Source organism: Sander vitreus, chromosome 1 (genome assembly GCF_031162955.1).
Source record: "Sander vitreus isolate 19-12246 chromosome 1, sanVit1, whole genome shotgun sequence".
Lineage (NCBI taxonomy): Eukaryota > Metazoa > Chordata > Actinopteri > Perciformes > Percidae > Sander > Sander vitreus.
Window position 1 is genome coordinate 22,475,517 of NC_135855.1, and position 26,822 is coordinate 22,502,338.

The following is a 26,822-nucleotide window of genomic DNA, read 5'->3' on the forward strand; positions in this document are numbered from 1 at the left end:
TACAGATCTATATCAACAAGTAGCACCTAGTGTAGGGTGATAGTATATAAAAATGTTTTGTTGTTTTGATTGAGCACCATTCTACCTGCTGTCTTACCCATCAGGCCTGAGGTCTGGTATTGGTCTGTCTAAAGAGAGACGATCACTGAGGTAGCCGTTATATCCATAGTACTGGAACATCTTCAATGCCACACGCCGATTGTCCGGGCCGAGTTCCTGACCCCAGTGAGCGAACAGCGATGAGTCAGAGAATGATGTGTCCGTCTGACCGTCCTTTCCCCTCCCTGGAGTCTCTAGGAGGTACAGGAAGACAAATAGCATGAATATTTGTCTAGGCCACAGCTTCTCAGGCTAACGGTGAGGTTGTGCATAAGGTGACATTTAAGAAATGTAGAAAAATGATAGCGCTAATATAATCACGGACATAAATGCTACTTTCCCTTGTGCTATGATGTATGTTAGCAGGTGAAGGATGACCTGTTATTTTCAGAGACAGATTGGCCATCCTTCAAAAGAAACAGAAGCTCTGGTGTCCTTAAAACAAGATTCAATCCCTACCAGCCGAGATGTTCTGTAACTAACCTTGCTTTTTGACCTATGCAGGGAGGAGAAAGTGAAACTAATTTCCCTAAAGGTATCGCTAGAGCAACACACACAAGCTTATTTTAATAATTCATCAAGTGGTAATGTGTGATAATCTTTGGAGTAAGTGAACTTTTCTCTGGGAGTGTTTTTGCACTACAGAAGATTGCAGTAGAACGACTTTGTGTTTAAAGGGCTGAAACCTGAGGGGTTCAAAATGAGTGCAGTCCTGACTCATTTTATAACTGACAGCACTGACAGCACTGAGAGCAGAAAGACATCTCACAACAGACATTTAATGTGATGAACAGTACATACTGCTTGTGGTCCTTGTTGATAGACTAAGTTCATGTCCAGACTCCATAAAACAGCGGTGGCATCTGTTAAATATTCTGTCCTGCTTCCAAGAGGTTTTAATGCACTTCAGAGACAAACTTCTGAGTGTGCTTAACAGTCAGGGAGCTATGATCTCTCCTCGCCAACTTATTTGAGACAATTATACAACACCTTTACAATGCCTTACAACTTGTTATATTGTAATAACATTGTAAAAACAAGGTTGTTTTTTTTTTTTAAATAAAAAGTTAAAGTGCTCATATTATGCTTTTTGTCTTTTTCCCCTTTCCTTTGTTGTGTTATATATCTTTTGTGTGCATGTTATAGGTTTACAAAGTGAAAAAGCCCAAAGTCCCCCCAAAAGGGACTTACCATCTCCAACAGAAAACACTGTTCACAAACTGCTCCAAACAGCTCTATTGTAGTCCAGCCTTTACTTCCATGACAAACATGCGTCACTTTGTAACACGTTATAATGCTCACCTAACTGCTAGCGTGGCACTCCCTCATACTCTGCTTCTGACTAGCTAGCAGCGCTTACCTAGCTACTGCTCATGTGCGACTCCCAACAAAGATGGAACAGAAGTGAGATGCCTCACTCTGTAGATAAAACAGAGAGCTCAACACACAGGGTGAAAAGAGGAGCTGCAGCAGTGTGCAGTACAACAAAATATATGGTGTTTTTGAAAATTAAACCATGTAAACCTATTCTGGTACAACCTCTAAATACAATTATGAACATGAAAATATGAGGTGGGGGGGAAGGGGTGCTGGTGGTGGCAACCCAGTGAATAAGACAAATCTGGAATATTATTTACATGATAATAATTTCCTTAATCGAAAAGTACTGAGTATGACTAAATTCTATGTCATGGATAATAATTGCATATTGTTAATTAAAATGTTCTAATCAGCAGGAAATGAAAGCTAATGAAAATTGGTGTTGGTATCATATGTTAATAATTTCATTAAGAAAGAAGGCAGCACATGTAAGGCTTTACAACAATACAAAAGAGACACTTTTCATTTCATTTCATTATAAAGCTTCAGTATTTCTGCTTACAGCGGACAGGCATTATGAAAGGTTTTGTTTTCTTTTTCAGAGTAAAATTAAATGCAAGCCAGGAGAGGAGTGATACGATTGGTTTCTCCTTTTAATTAATACTATTTGTCATAGCTATGTGATCTGATATTTTTTTGGAGGAATAAATATAAAGCAAGAAGCCTTAAAGGAACACACCGACTTATTGGGAGCTTATTCACCGTATCCCCCAGAGTTAGATAAGTCCATATATACCCTTCTCATGTCCGTGCATGTCGTAACTCTGTCTGACGCACCCACCGCTAGCCTAGCTTAGCACAGATCCTGGAGGTAACCGGCTCCAATTAGCCTACTGCTCCCAATAAGTGACAAAATAACGCCAACATTTTCCTATTTACATTCACGTGATTTGTATAGTTACAGCGTATACAAATAACAAGGTCACATGAGATACAGCCATATTCTAACCGTGTACAAACTGGGAACTATATTCTCCAAAGGCCCAGCACTGCTACTTCTGCTACTTTGGCGGAGTGATTTGCACACAGCACCTGGTGAGGAGCAGAGAGTAACAACGGTGCTTTTCAGGTGTTGCGCTAATCACTCCACCTAAGTAGCAGTGCTTCGCCTTCGGAGAATATAGTTCCCAGTATGTATACGGTTAGAAAAAGGCTGTGTCTCATGTGACCTTGTTATTTGTACACGCTGTGACTATACAAATCACAGCATATAAATAGGAAAATGTTGGCGTTCTTTTGTCACTTACTGGGAGCAGTAGACTAGATGGAGCCGGTTACCTCCAGGCAGTAGTGCAACTACCCAGTGTCAGAGGGGTATGCAGCGACAATTTTGGCGCCCCCCCAAAAAAAAAAAACAAACAAACAAAGTGCCGGACATCATCATGTATGGCCTTTAAATAATATTTTAAAGTATATCAGCGACGTTAACGGTTGCACGGTTGTGACACAGATGATTAGGTTGCCAATTGCCTCAACCAAATTGTCAACCTAATCATCACCCCTGGTTGATGTGATTTGAGTAGTGAGTGGCTTTCCATCTCTGTCTGCACTATTTCTTCCCCCAAAAAGGACACAGTGAATAGGTTGGTCAACAGAACTTCAAACCATACTGGACATTTAGTTTTGTGTGGTCTAACTAATAGAACTCCTACCTGATGTCATCACTGGTCTCATCTCTACGTGGCGTCATCGCCGACCTCATGTCTGTTTCATTCACTCCTTGCCTGTGTTCTTCTCCACTAAGACATATTGTCAAACAAACATTACGTAATAGATTTTTCATTAGTTTTTTCCATATCAATAATATTAAGAAATGAATCTGTTGGTATCAAGTTGCTCCCCCTACACTTCCACCTAATGTTAGACCTACCCGTTGCCTTCCCGTCTTTCCTGAGCCACCATCCTGACACCTGAATGAAATGAACTCACTGTCAAATAAAGCAGCCTAAATTCAATTCTTAAATCAGCCTAGTGACGGCATCAGATAAGACAACTACAGTCAGGTCCATAAATATTGGGACATCGACACAATTCTAATCTTTTTGGCTCTATACACCACCACAATGGAGTTGAAATGAAATGAACAAGATGTGCTTTAACTGCAGACTTTCAGCTTTAATTTGAGGGTATTGACATCCAAATCAGGTGAACGGTGTAGGAATTACAACAGTTTGTATATGTGCCTCCCACTTTTTAAGGGACCAAAAGTAATGGGACAGATTAACAATCATAAATCAAACTTTCACTTTTTAATACTTGGTTGCAAATCCTTTGCAATCAATTACAGCCTGAAGTCTGGAACGCATAGACATCACCAGACGCTGGGTTTCATCCCTGGTGATGCTCTACCAGGCCTCTACTGCAACTGTCTTCAGTTCCTGCTTGTTCTTGGGGCATTTTCCCTTCAGTTTTGTCTTCAGCAAGTGAAATGCATGCTCAATCGGATTCAGGTCAAGTGATTGACTTGGCCATTGCATAACATTCCACTTCTTTCCCTTAAAAAACTCTTTGGTTGCTTTCGCAGTATGCTTCGGGTCATTGTCCATCTGCACTGTGAAGCGCCGTCCAATGAGTTCTGAAGCATTTGGCTGAATATGAGCAGATAATATTGCCCGAAACACTTCAGAATTCATCCTGCTGCTTTTGTCAGCAGTCACATCATCAATAAATACAAGAGAACCAGTTCCATTGGCAGCCATACATGCCCTACACCATGACACTACAACCACCATACTTCACTGATGAGGTGGTATGCTTTGGATCATGAGCAGTTCCTTTCCTTCTCCATACTCTTCTCTTCCCATCACTCTGGTACAAGTTGATCTTTGTCTCATCTGTCCATAGGATGTTGTTCCAGAAATGTGAAGGCTTTTTTAGATGTTGTTTGGCAAACTCTGGCCTTCCTGTTTTTGAGGCTCACCAATGGTTTACATCTTGTAGTGAACCCTCTGTATTCAGTCTGGTGAAGTCTTCTCTTGATTGTTGACTTTGACACACATACACCTACCTCCTGGAGAGTGTTCTTGATCTGGCCAACTGTTGTGAAGGGTGTTTTCTTCACCAGGGAAAGTATTCTTCGGTCATCCACCACAGTTGTTTTCCGTGGTCTTCAGGGTCTTTTGGTATTGCTGAGCTCACCGGTGCGTTCTTTCTTTTTAAGAATGTTCCAAACAGTTGATTTGGCCACACCTAATGTTTTTGCTATCTCTCTGATGGGTTTGTTTAGATTTTTCAGCCTAATGATGGCTTGCTTCACTGATAGTGACAGCTCTTTGGATCTCATATTGAGAGTTGACAGCAACAGATTCCAAATGCAAATAGCACACTTGAAATGAACTCTGGACCTTTTATCTGCTCCTTGTAAATGGGATAATGAGGGAATAACACACACCTAGCCATGGAACAGCTGAGCAGCTGCTCATGATCCAAAGCATACCACCTCATCAGTGAAGTATGGTGGTTGTAGTGTCATGGTGTGGGCATGTATGGCTGCCAATGGAACTGGTTCTCTTGTATTTATTGATGATGTGACTGCTGACAAAAGCAGCAGGATGAATTCTGAAGTGTTTCGGGCAATATTATCTGCTCATATTCAGCCAAATGCTTCAGAACTCATTGGACGGCGCTTCACAGTGCAGATGGACAATGACCCGAAGCATACTGCGAAAGCAACCAAAGAGTTTTTTAAGGGAAAGAAGTGGAATGTTATGCAATGGCCAAGTCAATCACTTGACCTGAATCCGATTGAGCATGCATTTCACTTGCTGAAGACAAAACTGAAGGGAAAATGCCCCAAGAACAAGCAGGAACTGAAGACAGTTGCAGTAGAGGCCTGGCAGAGCATCACCAGGGATGAAACCCAGCGTCTGGTGATGTCTATGCGTTCCAGACTTCAGGCTGTAATTGATTGCAAAGGATTTGCAACCAAGTATTAAAAAGTGAAAGTTTGATTTATGATTGTTAATCTGTCCCATTACTTTTGGTCCCTTAAAAAGTGGGAGGCACATCTACAAACTGTTGTAATTCCTACACCGTTCACCTGATTTGGATGTAAATACCCTCAAATTAAAGCTGAAAGTCTGCAGTTAAAGCACATCTTGTTCGTTTCATTTCAACTCCATTGTGGTGGTGTATAGAGCCAAAAAGATTAGAATTGTGTCGATGTCCCAATATTTATGGACCTGACTGTATTATGAATTAAGGTTGTGCTGCTGTTGAAATTACATTCACATCTTGTATTTTAAATATTTATATATTCTTTTCATATTTATTTATTTTTCTTCTTGTCATTTATTGTGCATGCTACCTTATATTTACCAGTTGTTATTTGACCTTAAGAAAATTTAGATATGTCATGCATGGGATTGGTACCATGGTTTAACCAAAATCTAAATGTATCTATCAGCAACATTGGCTTGCATTAAGTTAGCAAACACTAGCCAGTCTGTTAACATGGATATTTGCAAGCCTCCAAGTTTGGTAGCAAATCTATGCATGATTCCATGGTAAACCAGAGTTACAGCATTAGTTATGTTTTCCAGATTATTCTCATTATTGTACATGGTACCTTATATTTATCAGTTTTCAGCTCAGCAACCTTGGTTTTGCATATTGTAAGCTAGCCGTAAACCCCCATTTGGCTGCTAGCTACATTCCCAGTGTTAGCAAACGCTAGCTAGTCTGTTAACATGAATATTTGAAATTCTCCAAGCACAGACGTCACACTTTGAATTGTGCGCATGCGCAGAACGGCTCTTACAGGCGTTAGGGATCGGGTACTGACACTTGCCTCTCACCATCCACTTATTTTACTGCTGTCGCATCCCTTAACATGTCATCTCCTTTTCCCTCTTTCTTTTTCTATTTTTAGCCCCAACAGCTGTTTTGCTTTGCTCTTTTTCCATAGACGGCAACTTACTACTCGTACGCTCGTACCTGCTCACTCAGCGCTCACAGCACCCACCCGCTCCCCGCTCCCTCCCACCCTCCCTCTTCTATGTCAACATTCTATGATGGAATCTTATGAGACAGGGCGCCTACTCTAGCCTGTTAGTCCTCTAAAATGTTATTTAATAACATTGAGGGAATGCAGAAATGATTTAGAAACCATCGCTTTGGCGCCCCCCATGGTGCTGCGCCCCTATGCGCCGCATATAGCGCATACCCACTTTTTGCGCCACTGCCTCCAGGATCTGTGCTAAACTAGGCTAGCGGTGGGTGCATCAGACAGAGTTACGGCACGGAGATGAGAAGGGTATGTATGGACTTATCTAACTCTGGGGGTTACGGTGAATAAGCTAAAGTCCCAATAAGTCGGCGTGTTCCTTTAAAGACCAAAGAAGAAAGAAAGAAAGGGCTTTGAGTCCTCAAACAGACAAGGTTAAAAGTGTGTGCGTGTATATGTGTGTGTGTGTGTGTGTGTGTGTGTGTGTGTGTGTGTGTGTGCGCGTGCGTGCGTGCATGCGTGTGTGTGTGTGTGCAGTATGCATGTGTTTGAAGCAGATTGCTGAAGGTAAATATTCATGAGCAAATTGTTTTAACATACAAGTGACAAACAGTCAGCCACAGAAAGAACTAAGACAACAATATGGAGGCAGGTGTGAAGGGATTACATTATTATAAAAACAAAAAGAACTGCTTCTGAAAAGGCACAGGATTACAGTAAATGTCTTTGGAAGGTGAAGGAAAGTATTGTACCAGTAGTTACAGAGTTTGTATCCTGTAAAATTGAAACATGCAGTACCTCTCTTACACATGTGGTTATTAAGAGGACATGTTTATATTGATCTCGACACTGAGTCTGAACTTCACACAGGCACCAAAAGAAAATATTCTTTTACAAAATTTAGAATTTCAAGCCTTAAATCAGCCCCACATCAAAGAGTTGGATGAGATGGACTTAGCCGGTTAGCTTAGCTTAGCACGAAGACTGAAAACGGGGGAAACGGATAGCCTGGCTCTGTCCAAAGGTAACAAAATATGCCTACCTGCAAATCAAACTCTGCCTACCATCCAACTCTTGGCAAAAGCAAATACCGGTAAGCGTAGTGGTATCAATCAAATAGGATTTTTTTGCAGGCCGACTTTACGGCTTAACTTTGGCCCTGAGTGGACAGTATGGTAGATTGTTACCAGTTTATGGTTGGCCCTGTGTCGGCTCTAAACTGTTAGCTCTAAATGGTGAGGTAATGTATTCAAGAGATTTTGCCAAAGTCTTGTTTCCTCATGATAATGTATGCATGTTAGTTGTTATGTCAGCTTTAGCTGCAGCTATTGTAAGTAATGATGATAATTAAAAGCTACCTGAGTGACCAAAGTCTCTTACATTTATAATACCAATTGTGGTAGCTTACAGTATTGTACACACACAGTCATCTTTCACACCACAAAGAGCTGCATTTAAAAAAAAAATACTCTGTGAAATATTAACCAATCAAAAAGTCAACCAGCATCCAAGTTAAGAGCCCAGTGCACAGCCAACAGTATGAGCCTGAGGTGGAATAACTTCAACACACAGTTGTTAAAGTTTCACTGCTGTGAAGCAGAGAGGAAGTGTCTCAGCTCTTGAACACAGTGATTAGACTAAGGATGGGAAAAAAGTTCTGAAAGTCTTTCAATCCTGGCAAGTACGCCTAAAGGCCTTTTCATTTCCCTGCTCGTGGTGGTGATTAATTAAGCCTACAGAGACAGTTTCCTTAGGGAAGGGAAGGTTGGTGTTGTTTGGACAGGGTTACCTTGGCTACGTGGTGTGTCGTTTTAGTGGTACACACAGTAGATGATTGACAAACATGCTATAGTACAACCTTACTAAAATGGGTTCAAAGAAATCAGAAAATATATCACACGGCTTGTTTTTCATCTGTAACCTTGCGGTTTGGAGAGTGGTTTCCTCTTGAGTACATATTCAGTCAACTAACCTTGGTGGTAACTCAAGTAAAGCACAGCCAAATACCTGAGGCAAAAACTAGTGTGTACAGTATGTGTGTGTGTGTGTGTGTGTGTGTGTGTGTGTGTAGACAGGTAAAGTGGTCCCTTAACTTCCCAGCAGCACTCCAGGCGTGTGTGGAAGTGTGCTTCGACAGCAAGGCAACTTGATTTATAGCTGTCTGCTCGCACAGTCACAGAGGAGAGGCAGCAGAAAGGGATAGCACATGCAACATGCACATGCTGAAAAAACTAAATCGCTGGAGACCACACTTGACAGTTAACAAGGAAGTCACTGAAAGAGACCAATAAACGCCCAGGTTATATATGAACTTACTTTTTAGAGGCACAGCAGCACAAGTTGAATTATTAAATTTAATCCCATAAAAGATTGTTCCCCGTGATTAAACTGCCCCACAATGCACAAAGATTTTTATCAAATTATATTTATTCACCCCCTCCTGTCTGTGGAGAGGAAAATGTTTTGAATTTCAAATGCAAATTGTTATCATTTTAACCACCTTAGAGATAACTCTCTTCCATGCAATGCTAACTGACGGCGGATGTAGACTTAATAAAACTGCTGTAGGCCTGAATTTTTTGCCTGAACCTGCCTCTTCATACTCTAAACCCTATTATGCGCTGGGAGGAAAAAGAAAAGCATTTGGTGGTTGTAACTATTTTAGTGAAAATCAATAAAAGGGTAAAATGTTGGTTGAGAGATCTTTACTATGTAACAGATGCAGCCAACTGTCAAATGGACAACCAGAGTCAGTTCAGGAGTAGTTCATTCTTAAACGCCTCAGGTCTTCAGTCTTTAGGTATGTGTTTATATATTCATTGTGTTCAATTAGGGCCTCAATCTCTACTATTCCTCAAACTACATGTTTTTAACAATTTTCTGGTGTCAAACTTTGTTTTTCTGTTTTTATCTGATTCCCTGGGTTTAAATTGTGTTTAATCTTGTTTTATTTCCACATCTATGCACAGGTCTTTATGCTTGTATGTGTATACATACTGTATATGTCTGTCTTTGTGGAGCACGTTGGTGCAAAACCAGTTTGTACCAAAATGCTATATCAATTAAATAAACTTGAAAATCTTTGTTTTGTGTTATCTGTATATATTTTGTTTTTTTTTAGGGACCTGAGATGTGTAAGAATGTTGCTTTTTCATAGCATTTAAGTAGCAGGTGATAACAGGTAATGTTGCCCATGTGTACGGAAGTGTAATGCATTCACTTGAGAAAAAAATATTTGCCCTGTTTTTTTTTTTTTTTTTAAATTAATGAGATAATGATCTCAAAAATAGAACGTAGCACTAGCAGAGGGCTTAATATATTTAAAATGTATGAACTATTCTCTGTCAATTAGCACAGGGAGGCACATAGAAACAGCTCTTACATACATTAGACAGACAGAAAGAACACGTTACGTAGTTCCTTTCTGAGGCTATAGCCTGGTTTGGTCAATGACTTTTAAGAGAGGAGGAGGAGAAAGATTGGCAGCTAGTGCAGAAGTCACAAGTATTTAACTGCAAACTAAAACTGACAAGCAAATATTGTTTTAATCACATGAAGATCCCTGTTTGACCTTGACACACAACCTTTTTTTTTAAAACAAGTCTGTAGTTCTTTGTTGCACATATTTCACTGTCCGTAAATACCCTCCAATTACAGCAGACAGTTTGCAATTTATCCTCAGTCATTGTGTCATTTAACATCCAAAATAATGAAAGGGAGCATGAAGCCACAACATCAAATGCTGCGGCACAGTCAAAATATTCATTGTATATTCAGCTTGACGCCTACTGAGAGGGAGGAGAGAAGACCTTGACGTAGACTTCCCACTGTAATAAAAATCACATCTCATCATCCACATGAAAAATTTCAAGACACACCGGTGCTTCTACAACTTGATATCAAAGATGCTGTCAGCTAAAATAATTTTTTTTTTACTTTTTACATTTAAGGCGGTTTTGACAATGGTGCAGAAAACCCCCTGCATGCTGCCACGGTAACATTTACCATTGTTCCAAATGCATTTCCTGCAGAGCAGCTCAAAACTACACATCTGAATAACAGCTTCAGCTTAGGGGTGCACCAATCCGATATTAAGATCGGATAGCGGTCCCAATATTGACAAAATTGCTGGATCGGGGATCGGAAAAATTAACAGATCCATGGGCCGATCCAGTTTTGTTAGTTTGTTTACCTCTGTCGCACGTGTGTCGCATGCTAGAAGAGTTGAGTGTACAAATTAATAAGAATTCAATACATTACATCTATGTTATTTTGTCTTAGTTAGAAAAGTAATGTTTAGTTAGGAAAGTCTGGTGCCTTTACTCTCTTCCACATGGTGGAAGGAAGGTATAAGGTTGAAGGTATACAGTGTATTATTAATTTAACAACGGCATCGGATCGGTATCGGGTATCGACAGATACACAAAGCCCAGGTATCGGTATCGGGACTAAAAAAGTCGGATCGCTGCATCCCTACTTCAGATGTTGATATTTGAACTTCTTTTCTTGTCTTCTCATTTCAAAGAAAGTTATAATAAGTCACTTGTTATCATACTTGAATAATACTATAATTTAATACATATTTTAAGTGTTCTGATACAATTATATCTGCAAACAACGCAGATGTTATGTGAAATACAGACCAAGTAGATTTAGTCCTCCACCATTGTGATGCAGACTTTGACAGCAAAGATCTTAATGTGCGTTAATTCAATACTATTGTTTATGTACTTTCAATGGAATAATACTGTGATGACACATGAACACATTGTGTGATTGTTTTACAGTGATTCTAAGCATATTTTAATCTTAAACGAACAAAAAGAAGACCCTATCGTCTGACCCTAACCACTCTTACACGTGACTTGACTGGCTAGGTACACAGTACATGGACTGGTAAGCACCAGAGCCATAGAGAGAGAGAAGAGTTGAGACACTCTTTGATCTCGCTAGCGGGGTGGTCACGTGGTTCATGTAAGCCTGTATAGTTCCAAACACACGCAGCACTGTCATGTTCTTCTATGGGACTGACAGCAGCGATTGCGATACTGAATGGTAAATATAAATGAAAACACATACCCAAGTACTTGTTTGATTGTTATTGCATTATTGCATATTTGTAAATGTCAGTTTTACATTTGGAGTGGTAGGGTGACAACTGAAAGCTATGTATAAGTATTACTTAGATACGTTTTTAAGTTTTGGAGGGAAGGCTTTACATTAGTGATAGCATGGCTATTAGTGGCTTAACCTTAACTTTTACCTTACTCCATCTCTGTTTTGAAATTAAAGACGATTCAAGATGTTCTTTTTTGTGCAACTGGACTATTGGATTTTCCTTGATTTTGCTTGTGATTCCGATTGACTTACCCATGGTCAGAGAGCGATTGAGAAAGCAGAGTAGCAACAGTCCATTCAGCATTTAGTGTCCAGCCCACTTCTTCTGATGAGGCATGAGTTGACCACACAACGATGATAAGACTAAGCCATACACAAAGTATCAAATATATTAAAGAATAACAACTCATTACGCTTGGATGAATGAATGAAACAGTATTTGTTTTTATTAAACAATGAGTGAGACAACAAGAACAAGTGTGTGTGTGTGTGTGTGTGTGTGTGTGTGTGTGTGTATCTAACTGGAAAAACAAGAACAAAGTGAAGGAACAGGGATGATTATTGTGTATATATAAGTGTTAAGAAGAGAGGAATACGGTGGGGAAAGAAGACAATTAAAAAAGCAATACAAATAAGATTTACCGCTAGCACCACTGGTTATAAATATATATAAACCCTCCAGCAAATGCAGATTCCACTGCCTAACATGAGATTATTACATTATTCATATTAGTACATCCAGCTTCAAAACAACCAGAGGTCAGGGATTCTCTGAGGATTCCCATACAAAATATAGATAATCTACACATTTCTACCTAATTAACCATTGCCAGTAGATGAACTTATACATTTTATTGGTTTCTGATTGTGGCAGATGATTTGATTCACGTTACAGTAATGTTTCGCTTTAATTTCTTTTCTATAGGAGTGTAGTGTACCCTTACATTGGAGATGCAACATGGCATCATGACTTTGCGTAAACATACACGCCACTTTCCTAAAGCCAAATGGCGTGTTATCTGTACGCATTTTGAGCTATCCACGTGTATGTCTACTAAGGCATGGATACCCGACCCGAGCCCGATGGGTCCCGACGGTACCCGACGGGCCGGGTTCGGACAGATATTTAGAAATTATGGTCGGGTTCGGGCCCGGGCTCGGTCACATCAGCGTGATAAGACATTTGTTGTAAAATGGCGCTGCGGCTCCTTTAAGAGAGCTCATGTGTCTGTGTGTGTATGTGTACGTGTCTATGTGGAAGCTGGTCAGAAGAGAGATAGAGAAAGAGGAGCAGACGTGTAAATGCGACCGGAGCAGAGTTATTCATGTTATAACGGCGTCCCTGGAGGTACCGAGTCTCCCCTGGTTTTCTGATCACGGTCGGAAACGAAGCAAGCAGTGAAGGTTAACACATTGAACATTTTAACAGCTTATTAACGTGAGCTTGTTGCCCCATGTGCGCTGATGCGCTCATCTGTTGACATTTCCGAATGCCTTCCTACAGTTGCTTAATAAAAGCTTTCCACACAAACAAACGTATGCCTACATGTGTCATTAGTATGAGAAAAAAAATGAGATTTTAACTGTGTCGGGCTCGGGTCGGGTTTGGACATAAATTTCTTGATGCCTGTCGGTCTCGGGCCGGGCTCAGGCCGGGCTCGGTCACGGTTCTGTTGGACGCGGGCCGGGTTCGGACAGAAAAATTCGGCCCGATCCGGACTCTGTCTACACTGTATATAGCGGATGTAAACATACACAGAAAAAAAAAAAGGTTGGGTTTAGGGAAAGAACATTGGGAAAGGCTTTAGTAACACTAAAAAACGACAAAACCACGACGGTGACCAACGTCACACGCTTAGGAAAACAAACGACTGGGTTTAGGAAAAGAACATTGGGGAAGGCTTTATTAAAAAAAAATAAAACGGTTGATAAACGCAAAACGCGGGACGCAACCCCAGCTCTCCTGGGTGAAAGTCCTGTGTTTTACCCATCCGCCACCCCAATCAACATCCCTCTGCGGACCTCCGTCCTTTCATACTATTCGCTACGGCGATAATTCATGTGTAATATAGTTCAATGGAGGCCAAACGGCGTTGATAAACACGCAAAAAAATTATTATGCGTCTTGATAACACACCAAAATGGCATACGAATTGGCGTGTCATACATACGCCACTTAGTGAGATCAGTCTGGGAGATGACAGTAGGTGCAAATGCAAAGGCAAAATACATATAACAGCAACATCACCTTTTATTGTTACAGAGATTGAGGGAGAAATTGAGGTGGATTTTGAGGGCAATGAAAGGGACATGACAGGAGACAGAGAGAGCGATCAAGAGGCCACTTTGCCAGGGGCAGGTGATCCAGGGATGTGTGTGCCGAGGGCCAGTCAGTCAGGGGCCAGCAATGAAGAAACAATTTTGCAGGGAGGATGCAGCATGTAAAGCTGGAGCCAGCAGCCATCGCCTCTAGTAGCCGCCACCAGCAGCAGCCACCACCTGCAGCAGAGTGAAAATAAGCAGACAAGCCCTTGAATAGCCTGTAGGTCTATGCGTTTCCCCACACATGGCCAAATTGCTACCAAGTTGGGGAAGGAATGGACAGAAGCTTACATTTTGGCCAGTGTCTCTTGGTTCACACAAAAAGGACTCAGGCTGTGAAATTTGGGGAAGAAATTAGTCACACTACTGTCTGTGTAATAAACATTTTAAAGCTCATTATGGCTTATAATATTTTTTTGTGTGGAATAATTTGTATTCATACATCCAATCCAACAGCCCTTTCAAGGGTATAATTAAACAAACGCAACCTTATTTCTGCTAGCTATAGCATCAGAGACAGTACTCAGCTGACTAGCTAACACCGTCAGGTTCAGCAGATAAAACCTAAATAAAACCCGTCAAAATCAACCTTAATGATCCTAGTAATCCAACATCAATAACTAACTAAATAAAAGTTGTCAGAGATTCACTACTGAACTTCATAATTGTTGGTGTAGCGATACCTTCACAGCTGGCGAAGTCGAGCTAACAAACTAGCAAACAAGCTAACAAACTAGCAGGCAATCGGTCGTCACCAAGTTAAAAATATATATAATTACGCTGTGCACATACAAATAAAGATCAGTATATGCATCATAAAGGGCCTCTGATAAAATACAGACAGTTGACAATTCAAAAGAGGTAACTATTTAATCAACTTACCTCAGAAGTTACTCGACAGCCAGCAATGGAAATGAATGATGTCCAACGCCGTAGAATGGATTGTTCGGAACTATGTGAGATACCCCGGAAGTAGGCGGCAAAAATGGGAGTGTGGCAACTCTGTCTTTCTCTATCACTCTGGTAAGCACTAGACATGACCTTCTCTATCACTTAGCTGCTCATTCTCCACAGCACATGTTCCATGTGTATTTCACTGAGGTGTACAACATCTTTTATTCTGTAAATTGTTACCCTTGGTCACATAATTAAAAAATAGTGTTTACAAATGACATAGTATTTATAAATTATAAATGTGCAAGCTTGAATAATTTATTTGGTCTTCTAAACACTACTGTATTAGTTCCCTCAAAAATAAATGACATAATAAGAAACACACTTGGACTAAAATCCAGTAGCAGTTCATGAAAGGCAACAGGACTTCCTGGTAAGTCACCATTCCTGAAAAACAACATTCCCGATATCTGCCACCATAACTCACTCCAAACCACCATCCTGAAACCTTAAACACAGGAGAACTGATTTCACTCATTAAAGACCTGAACCTCAAATGAGTGGAGGTGTGTGAAACTGTTGTGAAATAGCCATGGTAAATATTACCATTAGGTAGATTTCCATCCATATGTATATTTGGAATCTGAACAAGGACAGCAAAATATAATGCCTTAACACTGAAAAAGCATCCTTTGAAAACAGCCCCACATTAAAAGCATACAAAGCAGCAAACAGCAACTCAAAGTGAGTCCACTTCACCATGTTGCGTTCTCTTCAGAGTAGTCACATAAAACAGCTTAACAAAGATGGCTCCCCTCCCACCACTCTCAAACACACTTCTAAATCACGTCTAAATGTGTAGTTTGTTGTGTTTTTTCTAACTTGACATGTTTGCAGGTTAAGGTTTCAGTTCAGAAATACTCTTGTGATAAAAATGCTCTTATCTTACAGCGACATCGAGATGGTGAATCATGCTTTCATCTTGTTCTGTTCCTGCCTTGACCATTTTAGCTGCAGGTAGTTGGAAATATTGCTGGTAGGCTCCAGAACAGACGAACGGAAGCTACTGTAAATAACATTATATTATATCATATCATATCATATTACTCCTGTTGTATCATCCCTGCCCTTGCTGCCCCTGAGCTGGTTCCGCCTGGTTCCAAATCATTTCTCAGGTCTATGAAGGTAAATATGTTGCAAAATGTTAGAGCTTGTAGAACAAAGTCTGAACTTTTATGTTAAAATGTTCACTTGTAAAAAATATTCACACATATGTGAGCAAAATCTGAAGTCACAGAAAAAAAACATTCAAAAATGTGTAGATTTATATTTGCATAAATAAAATGACAGCTGCAAAAAAAAATTTTGTCCATTTTCCAGCACAACCACAAACTCGGTGTTACAACCTCTCGAATCAGTCACTGCAATTTCATAAATGTGAAATGAGTGAGAGAGCAGAATGGGGGAGGGTGCACCAATCAGAAGTCATCTTTCCAACATATCTTGGATGAAATCACGCCCACTTTTGTATGGCGGAAAAGCCTCAACTGCTGCGTTCCCATTGAAATTGCAGTCCCGCAGGTCCCGCAAAATATGATTATACAGTAGCTTGGAAAATAGCGATATGGGGCACTGAATTTGATGAATTTACTGTTTATCAGACCACCAACGACACAAGAGTCAGCTAGCTAGTGCACTCTGCTGTCCCTCTCTACCTCATTCACCGCTGCTAGGAGACTACTTCGCCAGGAGGTAGCAGCTGGGTTCTGATCTGATCATTGGTGGCCGGCCTGGGTCTAACCTGTGTAACGGCAAAGAAAATGTACTGATCTGGCGGGGAGTCGGGGGGGATCTGCTGCTGGGGTTTGCGCTGGCTGAATTTGAGTTGCTACAGTGCTAACTGAAGGTTTCCGGAACTTCCGTCTGCTATCCTCCTGGCGAAGTAGTTTTCTAGCAGCGGGGAATGAGGTGGAGAGAAACCCCCAGCACCGGTGACAGCAGAGCAATAGAGTGCTTCGTCTTCTGATTGGTTTTCAGCGGTCATTGTATTTATTATAATCCACAATCTATCTACACATTTGTGAATATGTTTTCTGTGACTTCACAATCAGAACACTGGTGTGTGAATATATTCCATGAGTAAAAAATTTCAAAATTTGCAACATATTTACCTTTATACAGGTCTCTTTTTCAAACACACCTGGGTATGCTGCAACTGTATTGTTAATGCACTCTCTAGAGTTGGATAATTACAAAACTAAATTAATTAATTAGTTGATAGGGTGTGAGCATACTTGGATGAAAATATTCCTAGACAGAATGAGTTTAAACAAAGAGGGGAAAAGGATAATAACCTGTGAGTGAGGTAGAAGTCTGTAAGGGTTACTTACAAAATGACTCAACACAAATGCTAATGTTGCTCTGTGCCTGCTGGATGTGTACATGGCTTTCTAACATCTTGATGCGCTGCCCCCAAACAAATCAATTAATGCAGGTTTGATAAACTTAAAAACCTGCTCGCAAAATAGTCGACAAGAGGGAAAAAAGGATAATAATTTGATTATGAGCGATTATGAGTGAGGTAGAAGTATGTAAGGGTTACTTACAAAATTACTCAACACTTAAAACAATTTTGTTCAACCGCTGACAGTAGAGTCACTCTTTTCATGGTGCACAGCACTCTTGACATCCCGAGCGCCACCAGTCTACCCACGACCTCACGAAAAGTGTATAATGAAGAAGATTCTTTTTTGCAGAACATGGTAGCAAAACACTGACTGTGACCTGGGGTATGCATGCTTATACAGCACAGTTACAGTTGATCCTGTGTTATTAATCCTCTCTCACAGTACTCTCAACTCTGTGACAGTAAATATAGCTAATAACCAATTAGTCTGTTTACTGGATGGGGGGCTGAGTCCACCACTGTATATGTACTGTATGGGCCTCTGTGACTGGCTCTGGAGGAGAGGGAAATTCTCTCATTAGGACGCATCAGTAGCTGGCACGTCACACTGGCATTTACTCTTGAAAGAGAGGAGGGGTGTGTGGCTTTGTCTTTGTTTATTTCCATGAGGGGATAAGCAGTGGCAGAATTTAGGAGGAGGGTCATGTTTACTTGCAGCGGCCTTTGTCATCTCTACCCCTTTTGTTCATTTCTCCTCATTAAAGCATTGAGATCACTCGTGCCCTTCAGGAGGGTACAAAGTCTTTCTTTGTGTTTTTTCCTCCTTTAGGAGAATAATTCTCCTCTAGAAATTCAATGGCATTATCACTGACAAATTCTGAGCAACTAGCTGCAATACTTTCCTTCTTTTGAATAACAGCAAAATATTATGAGACAGCACCGACGTTATTTGATATCAAGCTCCGGACTTTTTGCTCCTGCGCTACATTTCTCATTCCCACTGTTCAACTTGAAAAGCTGGATTTGTTATTCCATTAAATTCAGTGAGATGCTTTTTCTTTAACGTCCTATCAGATCCCACTTCCTCAGCACTCAGCCTGTGAAATAAGTGCTTCTTCACTGTATCTTTTCACTTTTTATTTTGCAAGCTTTATCTATGCCCCACACTTAACATCATTTGTCATTTACGGGGGGTTGTTTTTTTTATAAAGTGGATTATGGGGTGTAGTCTCCTCTTAGAAAAGCACACATTAGCGTAGGATTTAAATTAGGTTTGTGTTTGGATGGGTTTGTGTTACACAGCGAGAATGTGAAAACCATAAAACTGACACCATTTGCTCAAAATGGCGATCAGATTTAAATTCAGAAGGAAACAGTTCCCTCTCCTTATCCATCAGATTAAACTAAAGGCTTTAACAAATAAACACTTAAATGAAGAATAGTTTATGAATCAAAATCAAAGCAGGCTTGGCAGCCAATTCATCTGATCAAATGATATAACATATATTGTTCAAGGATCGTGACTAGCAATAAGGTCTGTCTGTGATTGTTATATCACTATCTTTAATTATTTGGCCTTTGGTGAAAGAACTAGACATATTCCACAGAGGGTCTACTGAGTTCTCAGAGAATTTCTTTTCTTCCATATTTAACTATTCTTTCTAGCAATGTAAATAATTCCAGTTGAGCTGTACAAAAATGTTCACCTACTGTACAATGGCACCACTCCATTAAGACATGTTTTTAATGAATAGAAAAAGATCTTAAGAAGTGTGAAAGTTTCTGACATACTGTGTTTAATATTTCACTTTTGAGTTTGTCTTGTTCTACCCGCTGCATAGAAACAGAAGTCATGCTCTATATTAATGAAGTCTACATGGATTTGGAGTTTTGTTTTTGATCATGGCCTCTGTAGACGGCTGGTATAGGGCATATATAAATTATTCAGGTGGAGAGCTCCTTGATTTTGCACTCAGTTTTTGAGTGAAAATATGGCGCAGGTCACTTAACAACCAGAGCTATTGTGAGAGTCTCTATTCAAAAAGCTGCTAGTCTCCTGGGGTTTGTGCTGATGGAAAAGCTGACAAACGGTGCACAGCATACAAAAATTTACCATTCACACTCTTTACACCATCATGAATAGGACGTGAACAAGAGAATGTTCAATGTTGTTACATGTGTGGTACCTCAGTCTGGTACAATTACTGAACTGCTCCAACTTGGTGTGTTTACATGCACTAAAAGAGATATTTTGCTGATTTAAATCCAGCTCTGTCATCTTTGTGTGTGCAGTGTGTTTAGATGAACAGTGTTATGCTTCCCTTGGACTGTTCTCATGAACCATTTGTACATATATCTACAAAAAGTAATGCACTGTAATTCGTATGTATCCTACATATTTAGGGCTCCAAGTCTGAGGGGGCTGGAAGCCCGCATAATGCTGCTCCCAGTACCACTGGGAACCCTATTGTAATCGCAAAGATTTTTTTTTAATCATTTTCCGTTGCTAACAGTGTCGCTACAGCCTAGACCGTGCATGGTGGGGCAGTGCAATTTTCAGCACTGGTCCAGTCCCCTGCAAGGACCTCAGGCACACAAATTAAAACACTTCTGCCAGCAGGGGGCACTATGAAAGAAATAAGGTTTTTTGCCCTATACAGTGCATACAGTATACTGCACCTTCAAAAACCTTATATCCACACATTCCTGAATGGAGCTGAATCACATGACGTAAGCTATGCCCTTTGCCAAAATAGCGGAATGTGCAAAATCTACTTTTTTCGAACACATCCTTGGGTTTTAGCCCAATTTTCAACTTCAAATGGACCTAACAAAAAGTTATAAAAATAATTTAGCTTGGTTCAAAAATGTCCAAATTGCAAACAAATGTTTGTAGCTAGCGACCACAACGCAAACTTCTGCATATCATGTCCAAAGTAAATGCTATCAACACGAAACTTAAAGGGATATTTCACCATTGAATATATATCTTTAAATTGGGTCACTTATGTAGTAGAAATGTAAAAAAATGTTTAGAAGTTGGTGGCTTCTAGACCGAGAAAAGCCAGAAAATGTGTTTTTGGATGTGGATGAAAGACACCAAATCCCAGAATGCACTTGCTTCACTGCTTTAGTGTCTACTCCCAAGCCACGCCTACCCTTTACAGACAGTGAGACGATCAACTCAACAAGTGTGTTTTATTGTCATTTCAACCATATACACGAACGTTTCGCCGTGGCTCAAGTGGTGTTACACTTAAAATATATAAAAACGACCTTATATAAAAACGACATACGAAACAGGCTACATTTAGTACACACACATTATATGCTCCGTAAAGTTCAGCTAACACATAGCTACTAGCATTAGCGCTTGGTGGGCTGTGGTATAAACACAGAGTATAAACCCTATGGTATAAACACAGCCGTAAATTTGCGTGGGATGTAGAATGGTCGGCATTTTACAGTCACAAACTCCTAACCTGACTCCGCCAGATGGATTGCTTCGCATTTGCTCGGCATATCCATCTGGGAACTGGCGAAAATACTGGTTAGCTGATTGGATAAAACATCTGTCTATCACCACCTATGTTGGTGAAAGACGGGCCAAATCAACGAATAAGATCAACGATATATATCAAACTCTTGCCGAAACCAGTCAGGAGAAGAGCAAAAACATCTTTTCCTCCGAGAAAAGCCTCCAGTGCTGTTTTTTGCTCTTCTTTCAATGAAGGAATACTTTCTAATTCGGATAAAACTTGCGCGATAGCTACGCTCATCTCATCCGTGGAAGCCGCCATGTTGTTTAGACTGAACAGTCGCTTCTCGTTGTGTCACACCTAAACCCACCTCAAAACCAACGCTGATTGGTCGGTTGTTTGGCGAACGGCTCCAAATTTTCTCTGTCTAAAGATGCCAGACTGATCTGTGAGTGGAAAACTGGAGCTTGCGAGATCAGGACGGTCTCACGAGGCTAACAAACTCCACCAGCAGTTCGTTGGATACAAGCACCCCATTTCTGCAACAGGCAGTCCGTGTTAACACAGCACACCTCGACTAGTCTTACCCGGGAACAGAGCAGCAGGCTGGATAGTCCGATACAGCAATATTTCCACAAAAACACAGCTGTCTCTGAACTCGTTTCGTTGAAGTTGGATGTAGTCCAGTTTGTTGTCTAATGAGCGGACACTTGCAAGCAGGATTGATGGAACAGGTGGCTGGCTAGAGTTAGCTTTCCACCGACACATTCGTTCAACGTTCCCCGCTGATGATGTCCCTTTACCGGCCAGATGCATCGAGCAAAACTGCTGGTCTCGAAAGCCGGCGGGCGAAACTCGCATAGTGCGTTGAGTATTCCGTCTGTAATAAAGTGTCCTGCATATTCTCCGATCTGTACCAATGTATCCCGGTGGTACACGTGTGCGATAGTTTGAATGCACATAATTGTTGTTCTAAAATTTCCTTCGGGATGAATGAATCTAACAGTTTCTGCTGAAAAGCTAAGCGAGGATTCAAGATGGCTGACACTCGTTTTTGCCTCGGCAATCTCCAGAAAAAGCAGACAGTCCAACCCCCTATGGGCTATGCAGAAGTAGCTCGTAGTACTGGCTGTAGTCCTTTGCCTCTGGGCAAAAATCTTCCAGTGACACAAAAATCTTCGTTTTACGTCATCGGAAGATTTTTTTCCAGACCCACAATACAGAGATCTCTCCTCTCAGGGGGACATGAGGGAGGGAAGCACGGTCATTCAAACATACTACCGTGTTTCTGCTGATACAAAGTTTAATGCTAAATCGGTGAAGTATCCCTTTAAGATTATTCGTTGCAATGCCACTCTGAGGCTCTGGACCAAATTTGGCAAACAATGGCCATTAGGGGGTGCTACAAATATAAAAAGTCTATATCTCATGCGATTTTTATGAAATATGGCTGCCCAGTCTCATGGCAATTCGTGAAATGGTGATGTTATTTAATCTATTGATTTGTGTACAGGGACACGATTTTCTCGTTTTTATCGTGGTGGTGAACACAAATTTTAAACTGATGTATTTAAATGGGAAGCATCTTTCGTGATAACGACACGATTACGGTAGCGAGTAGTATTGAAAAGCCAAACATCCGCATAAGGAGGTTGGTTGGGGTGGTGGATGGGTCAAACAACACAGGACTTTCATCCTGGAGACCAGGGATTGCGTCCTGCGTGTGGCAGTTCCTTTCCGCCTTCTTCTTCTCCTAACCACAACCGTCCAGTTGTTGTCGCCGTCTCCTGCGTGTGACGGTTCCTTTCCCCTTGTTCTTTTCCTAACCACAACCGTCCCGTTGTTGTAGCGCGTCCCGCGTGTGGCGGTCCGTCCCGTTGTTGTCGCCGGTGTGTGGCGTTTCATTTCCCCGTTGTTGCGTCCCCCAGAGACTGCAGATCGTGTCCTGGCGGCCGTTGTTGTCACCGTCTATCGCGTGTGGCGTTTCACTTCCCCGTTGTTGCGTCACCCAGAGCAGCCCAGTGTCATGGCAGTTGTCGCCGGCGTGTGGCGTTTCATTTCCCCGTTGTTGCGTCCCCCACAGACCGCGGATCGTGTCCCAGCGGCCGTTGTCACTGTCTACCGCGTGTGGCTTTTCATTTCCCTGTTGTTGCGTCGTGAAATGGTCTCGTTCCCATTTCGTGGTGAGCACCACAAAATAAACGAGAAAATCGTGTCCCTGTTGACGAATCAATAGATCAAAATAACGTGACCATTTCACAAACTGCCGTGAGACCGGGTTGAATATGGAGGGTACGATCTAGGGCTACTCCTGAGGCCACGCCTACCATGTTGAACTGACTGATAAAAATGGGCGTGGCCTATTACACCCAAAACAATTTACATTGATGCTTTTAGAATGGGTGTATGAAATGAATGTAAATGGGAAGTTTGCATTTTCAACTTACCACCGAAATTGCAGCTCACACGTTGCAATAGTGTCTAAACTTAACTGCAACAGTTTCTGAAATGACCAAGTCCTGACAGTGCCCTGTACTCGGCTCACAGTAACTTTTTCTAAGCTAAATTTAACGGTAAAGACCGCTAAACTTAACTGTCATGTGACCAGCTAAACCGGGTCAAGTGACCAGCAGTCGTCATAATTTCATATGATATCATACAAATTGTTGTGCATAAGTTTTCGTACGATATCATACGAGTCCGTTCATGAGAATGCATTGCTTTCCTCCATGGCGTCAGTGCACCAAAGAGCGGAGCAAAGCAGCGGAGGTCTGCTGAGATTGGCCGTATGACAGAAACACTTCACGGAGGTCCAAACACAGTTCATTTGAACAAACACAAAGATGACACAGCGCTGGTTTAAAATATGCAAAGCCTCCCTTTAAGTAACCAAATTACAGTTGCCTTTCTGCAGAAACCTTTGAAACATCATGTACTGTATATGAGAAACCCGACTTCTGTAACCAGGTTAGGGGATCAGAGAAACATGATTTCCCCGGATATAATTCTTCTAGCCACGTATACGCATTACCAGGTTTCTAATCGGCTTTTTAATGTACATGTCCATGACTTTATACAGCAGTGTGACAGGATGCACCCTTCTGATTAAAATCATCAAGACTGATAGTATAAATGATAGTATCCTATAGGTGTCCATAAGTCAGTCTCAACTGCTGAACATTTGACTGATTTGTATAATTCAGACACATTGTGACACACAAACTGTAAAGAAAAGCACTCACACTACAGAGCCTGTTCTCTGAGCCCCCGACACACACACCAACTCACACAAAAATCTGTCTCCTAAAAAATACATTCATATACTACTAATTTGCAACAGCAAATACTTTCGAAAAGAAACGTAATGCCACCTGGATAACATCGTTTATCAACAAGTACTAAACGACGTTGATACTGAATGTATTTGCAAACAAATTGTAATACATTTCTGTAGTTATGTTTAGGCACTCACAATTAAACAGTGCCCTCAAGCAGAATGCCATGTGTTTACTTCACTATCAATATTTTACCGAAACCACAATCTTTCCCAGACCTTAAGCAAAGAAAGAAACAAAAAATTAAACAGTGCCAATGGATATAAAATCCAGGCAGAAATTATGTTTCCTATCAAAATTTAAATGTGTAAAAGTCACAAATCAGGTAGCAGCATTTTGTGTCATTATTACAGTTACTGTGAAATAGGTAAGGAATGCATCTACAAATAAATAGGGTCTGAGGTTAGGGGAACAAAAGTGATAACCGACCTGCTGCATGTAAAGACTGATTTACAGTAACTACATCACTACACTGCATGCAAATGCAATGTCCAAAAGAGTAACCTGGTTTCTGGTGTGCATGTAAACATACTGAGTTTAAACAATGTTCTTGAGAAACAACTAAATGCTTAAACTGGTGGTTTCATCTGTTGGCAAGTTTGATCTTTTGGTAGCCACTTTATAATCTTAAATTGGATGCAGGAACTATCAGTTTCTAAACTAAAATAAGATGACATTTTATTGATCTTGCTGAGGACATTATGAAATATGTATTGCTTGCCACGAATCAACTGCACTTTCCTGCTTGATGGTTGCCTTTGAAAAAGATGAAACTGAAGCTTTCTGTCTCACCTGCTGCAAAATTAGGACTTCAGTTGACACAAAACCCTTAAGACACATGAAACATTTTCTTAGCAATTTTTTTTATGAAGTATAAAATGCAGAGTGTATTTGGGAATTTCACAGGAAGTCTAAGCTGGAAAAAGACACCTCTGTAACAAAGAAGAATGAGATGTGTCAGTCAATGTTGTGGCTTTAAACCAGCAGAGCTAATAGTAACATTATTGTGGCTAGAGAAGCTCATGAGAAAGTGAAGTGAGAGAACGTGAGACAAATGCTAGGGTGTAGATAGACTCTTAAGATAAACTCTTAAGGTTTGATAACCGACTATCCATTCTCAACATCTGCAAGTTTAGCTGAAGGCCCGGACAATGATATCAATCAAGATTTCTCCATTTCTGGTCAGAGGAGGAGAAATGACCTGTGGTCACACTGCAGAGCTGCCTGTGGAGGATGGATAAAATCAGCCTGAAATGTAATAAAGTTGTTGTCAAACCCAGGAGACACAAAATCCTTTCAAAACTAAATGCATTCATCCATTTGATTGGTCATACATTTTTTGCCTTAGTTTCTGTCATGCTGTTGATGAATTACTGAAATTAGAAGTGTCATCTCATTATAGAGAAGCAGATCACTTAGCCTAAATCACCTGTTTTCAACAAGGGCCACATGTCAGGTTTCCACTCCAAACCTACACTACATCAACTAGTGCTGTCTTACAGTCAAGGCCCTGTTGAACAGACACAACAAGAATACATTGATGTTTATCTTATCAAAGATCTTTCCCTTCTGCGCCGGCCATTTCCCACTACACTGATCTGAAACAAGATAAGAATCACTTTACATGCAGCATTGATATCAGCTCTATTTGTATCTACTTGCTTACATTATTGTGTCTGTTATTTTACAGGTTATTTCTCCACCTTGACATCTGCCACACTGGATTTTCAGCACAGCCAGTGTCCTTATTTGTTGTTTGCCCTTCCTTGCCTTTAATGGAGAGATTTTTAATAAGACCTTTGAGGTTTCTTTTTATCTCATCTGAGCTTTTTATTTTCTCCCCTTCCCTCTGTCCTTTCACTTTCATGTAGAAATAAACATGGCAGCCTGTAAATTAAGAGCTGTGGAAACCAAAGAGAGAATGACGGACTGAAGGTTCAGAAACAGAATAAAAATATTCTGCAGGAATTAAACATTTAACAGGAAAAAAGGCTTCTCATAATAGAGTTTATAGTATGTGACAGTATTGGTATACTAACTCTGGAAAAGCACAACAGTAAACAGCTTTTTATTTCAGCCGGTTACCACACTGGCTACACTTACTTTGTACTTTCACTAATTCTGTTTTTGTTACTGACAGTGCACATATCAATAAATCAGACGGTGCAGTGATTTGCTGGGGAAAAATCTTGACACTTGATTGAGAACAGCTCCCCTGTTGATGACAATGTCAGTATACCCATGACCTGCTGATTTGTCGGTGAAGAAAGGCAAGAAAAAAAACAAAAAACAAAAAAAAACTGAGAAACTCTGCACTTGCTATAAAGCATAGAGGACAAAGTGATTCAGCGTTTTTTGTAGTTATTATATTATTGACTGTAAAATACAACAGTTTGTTGTCTAAAATCCATCTGAAGTATACAAAGTAGGGATACAACAGTAAAAAACAATATTAGTCTTGCAGGCAAAATAAAGAAACTAGGAAAATATAATAGAATTTGATACAAAATAAAATACATTTTATAATCCTTGGTGTCAGTCATATAAAACCTCACCGCCCAGATGCAAGTGTGAACTGGCATGCTCAATCATGAGGAAATGGTGGAAATAGCCTCAGGCTGTCTCCATTTGCAAAAGCAGCTGGCTAAATGTGTTGCACCTCTCACATCACCCGTTAAAGGTGAAGAAACAAGCTAAAGGCCAGTAATGAGGCTTATCAAGCCTCGAGTGAAAAGACACCAGAAACATCACAGCGGTTGTGTGTCTGTTACAAAAGAGTTTATCTTATTTTAGAGAGGGATTAGTCTGGATCAATAGTAGTACATTTCCAAGATAATTGCCTC

The 26,822-nt window shown here is 40.6% G+C and overlaps 1 protein-coding gene across 1 annotated transcript in view; it reads right to left on the minus strand.

Annotated features, from left to right (window-relative positions):
* galnt18b (UDP-N-acetyl-alpha-D-galactosamine:polypeptide N-acetylgalactosaminyltransferase 18b) overlaps positions 1-26,822 on the minus strand; it is a 98,498-nt gene that overhangs the window by 51,624 nt on the left and 20,052 nt on the right. The window contains exon 2 of the mRNA XM_078248347.1: positions 98-293. Coding sequence (XP_078104473.1) covers positions 98-293 — 196 coding nt within the window. The remainder of the gene's footprint in view (positions 1-97; positions 294-26,822) is intronic.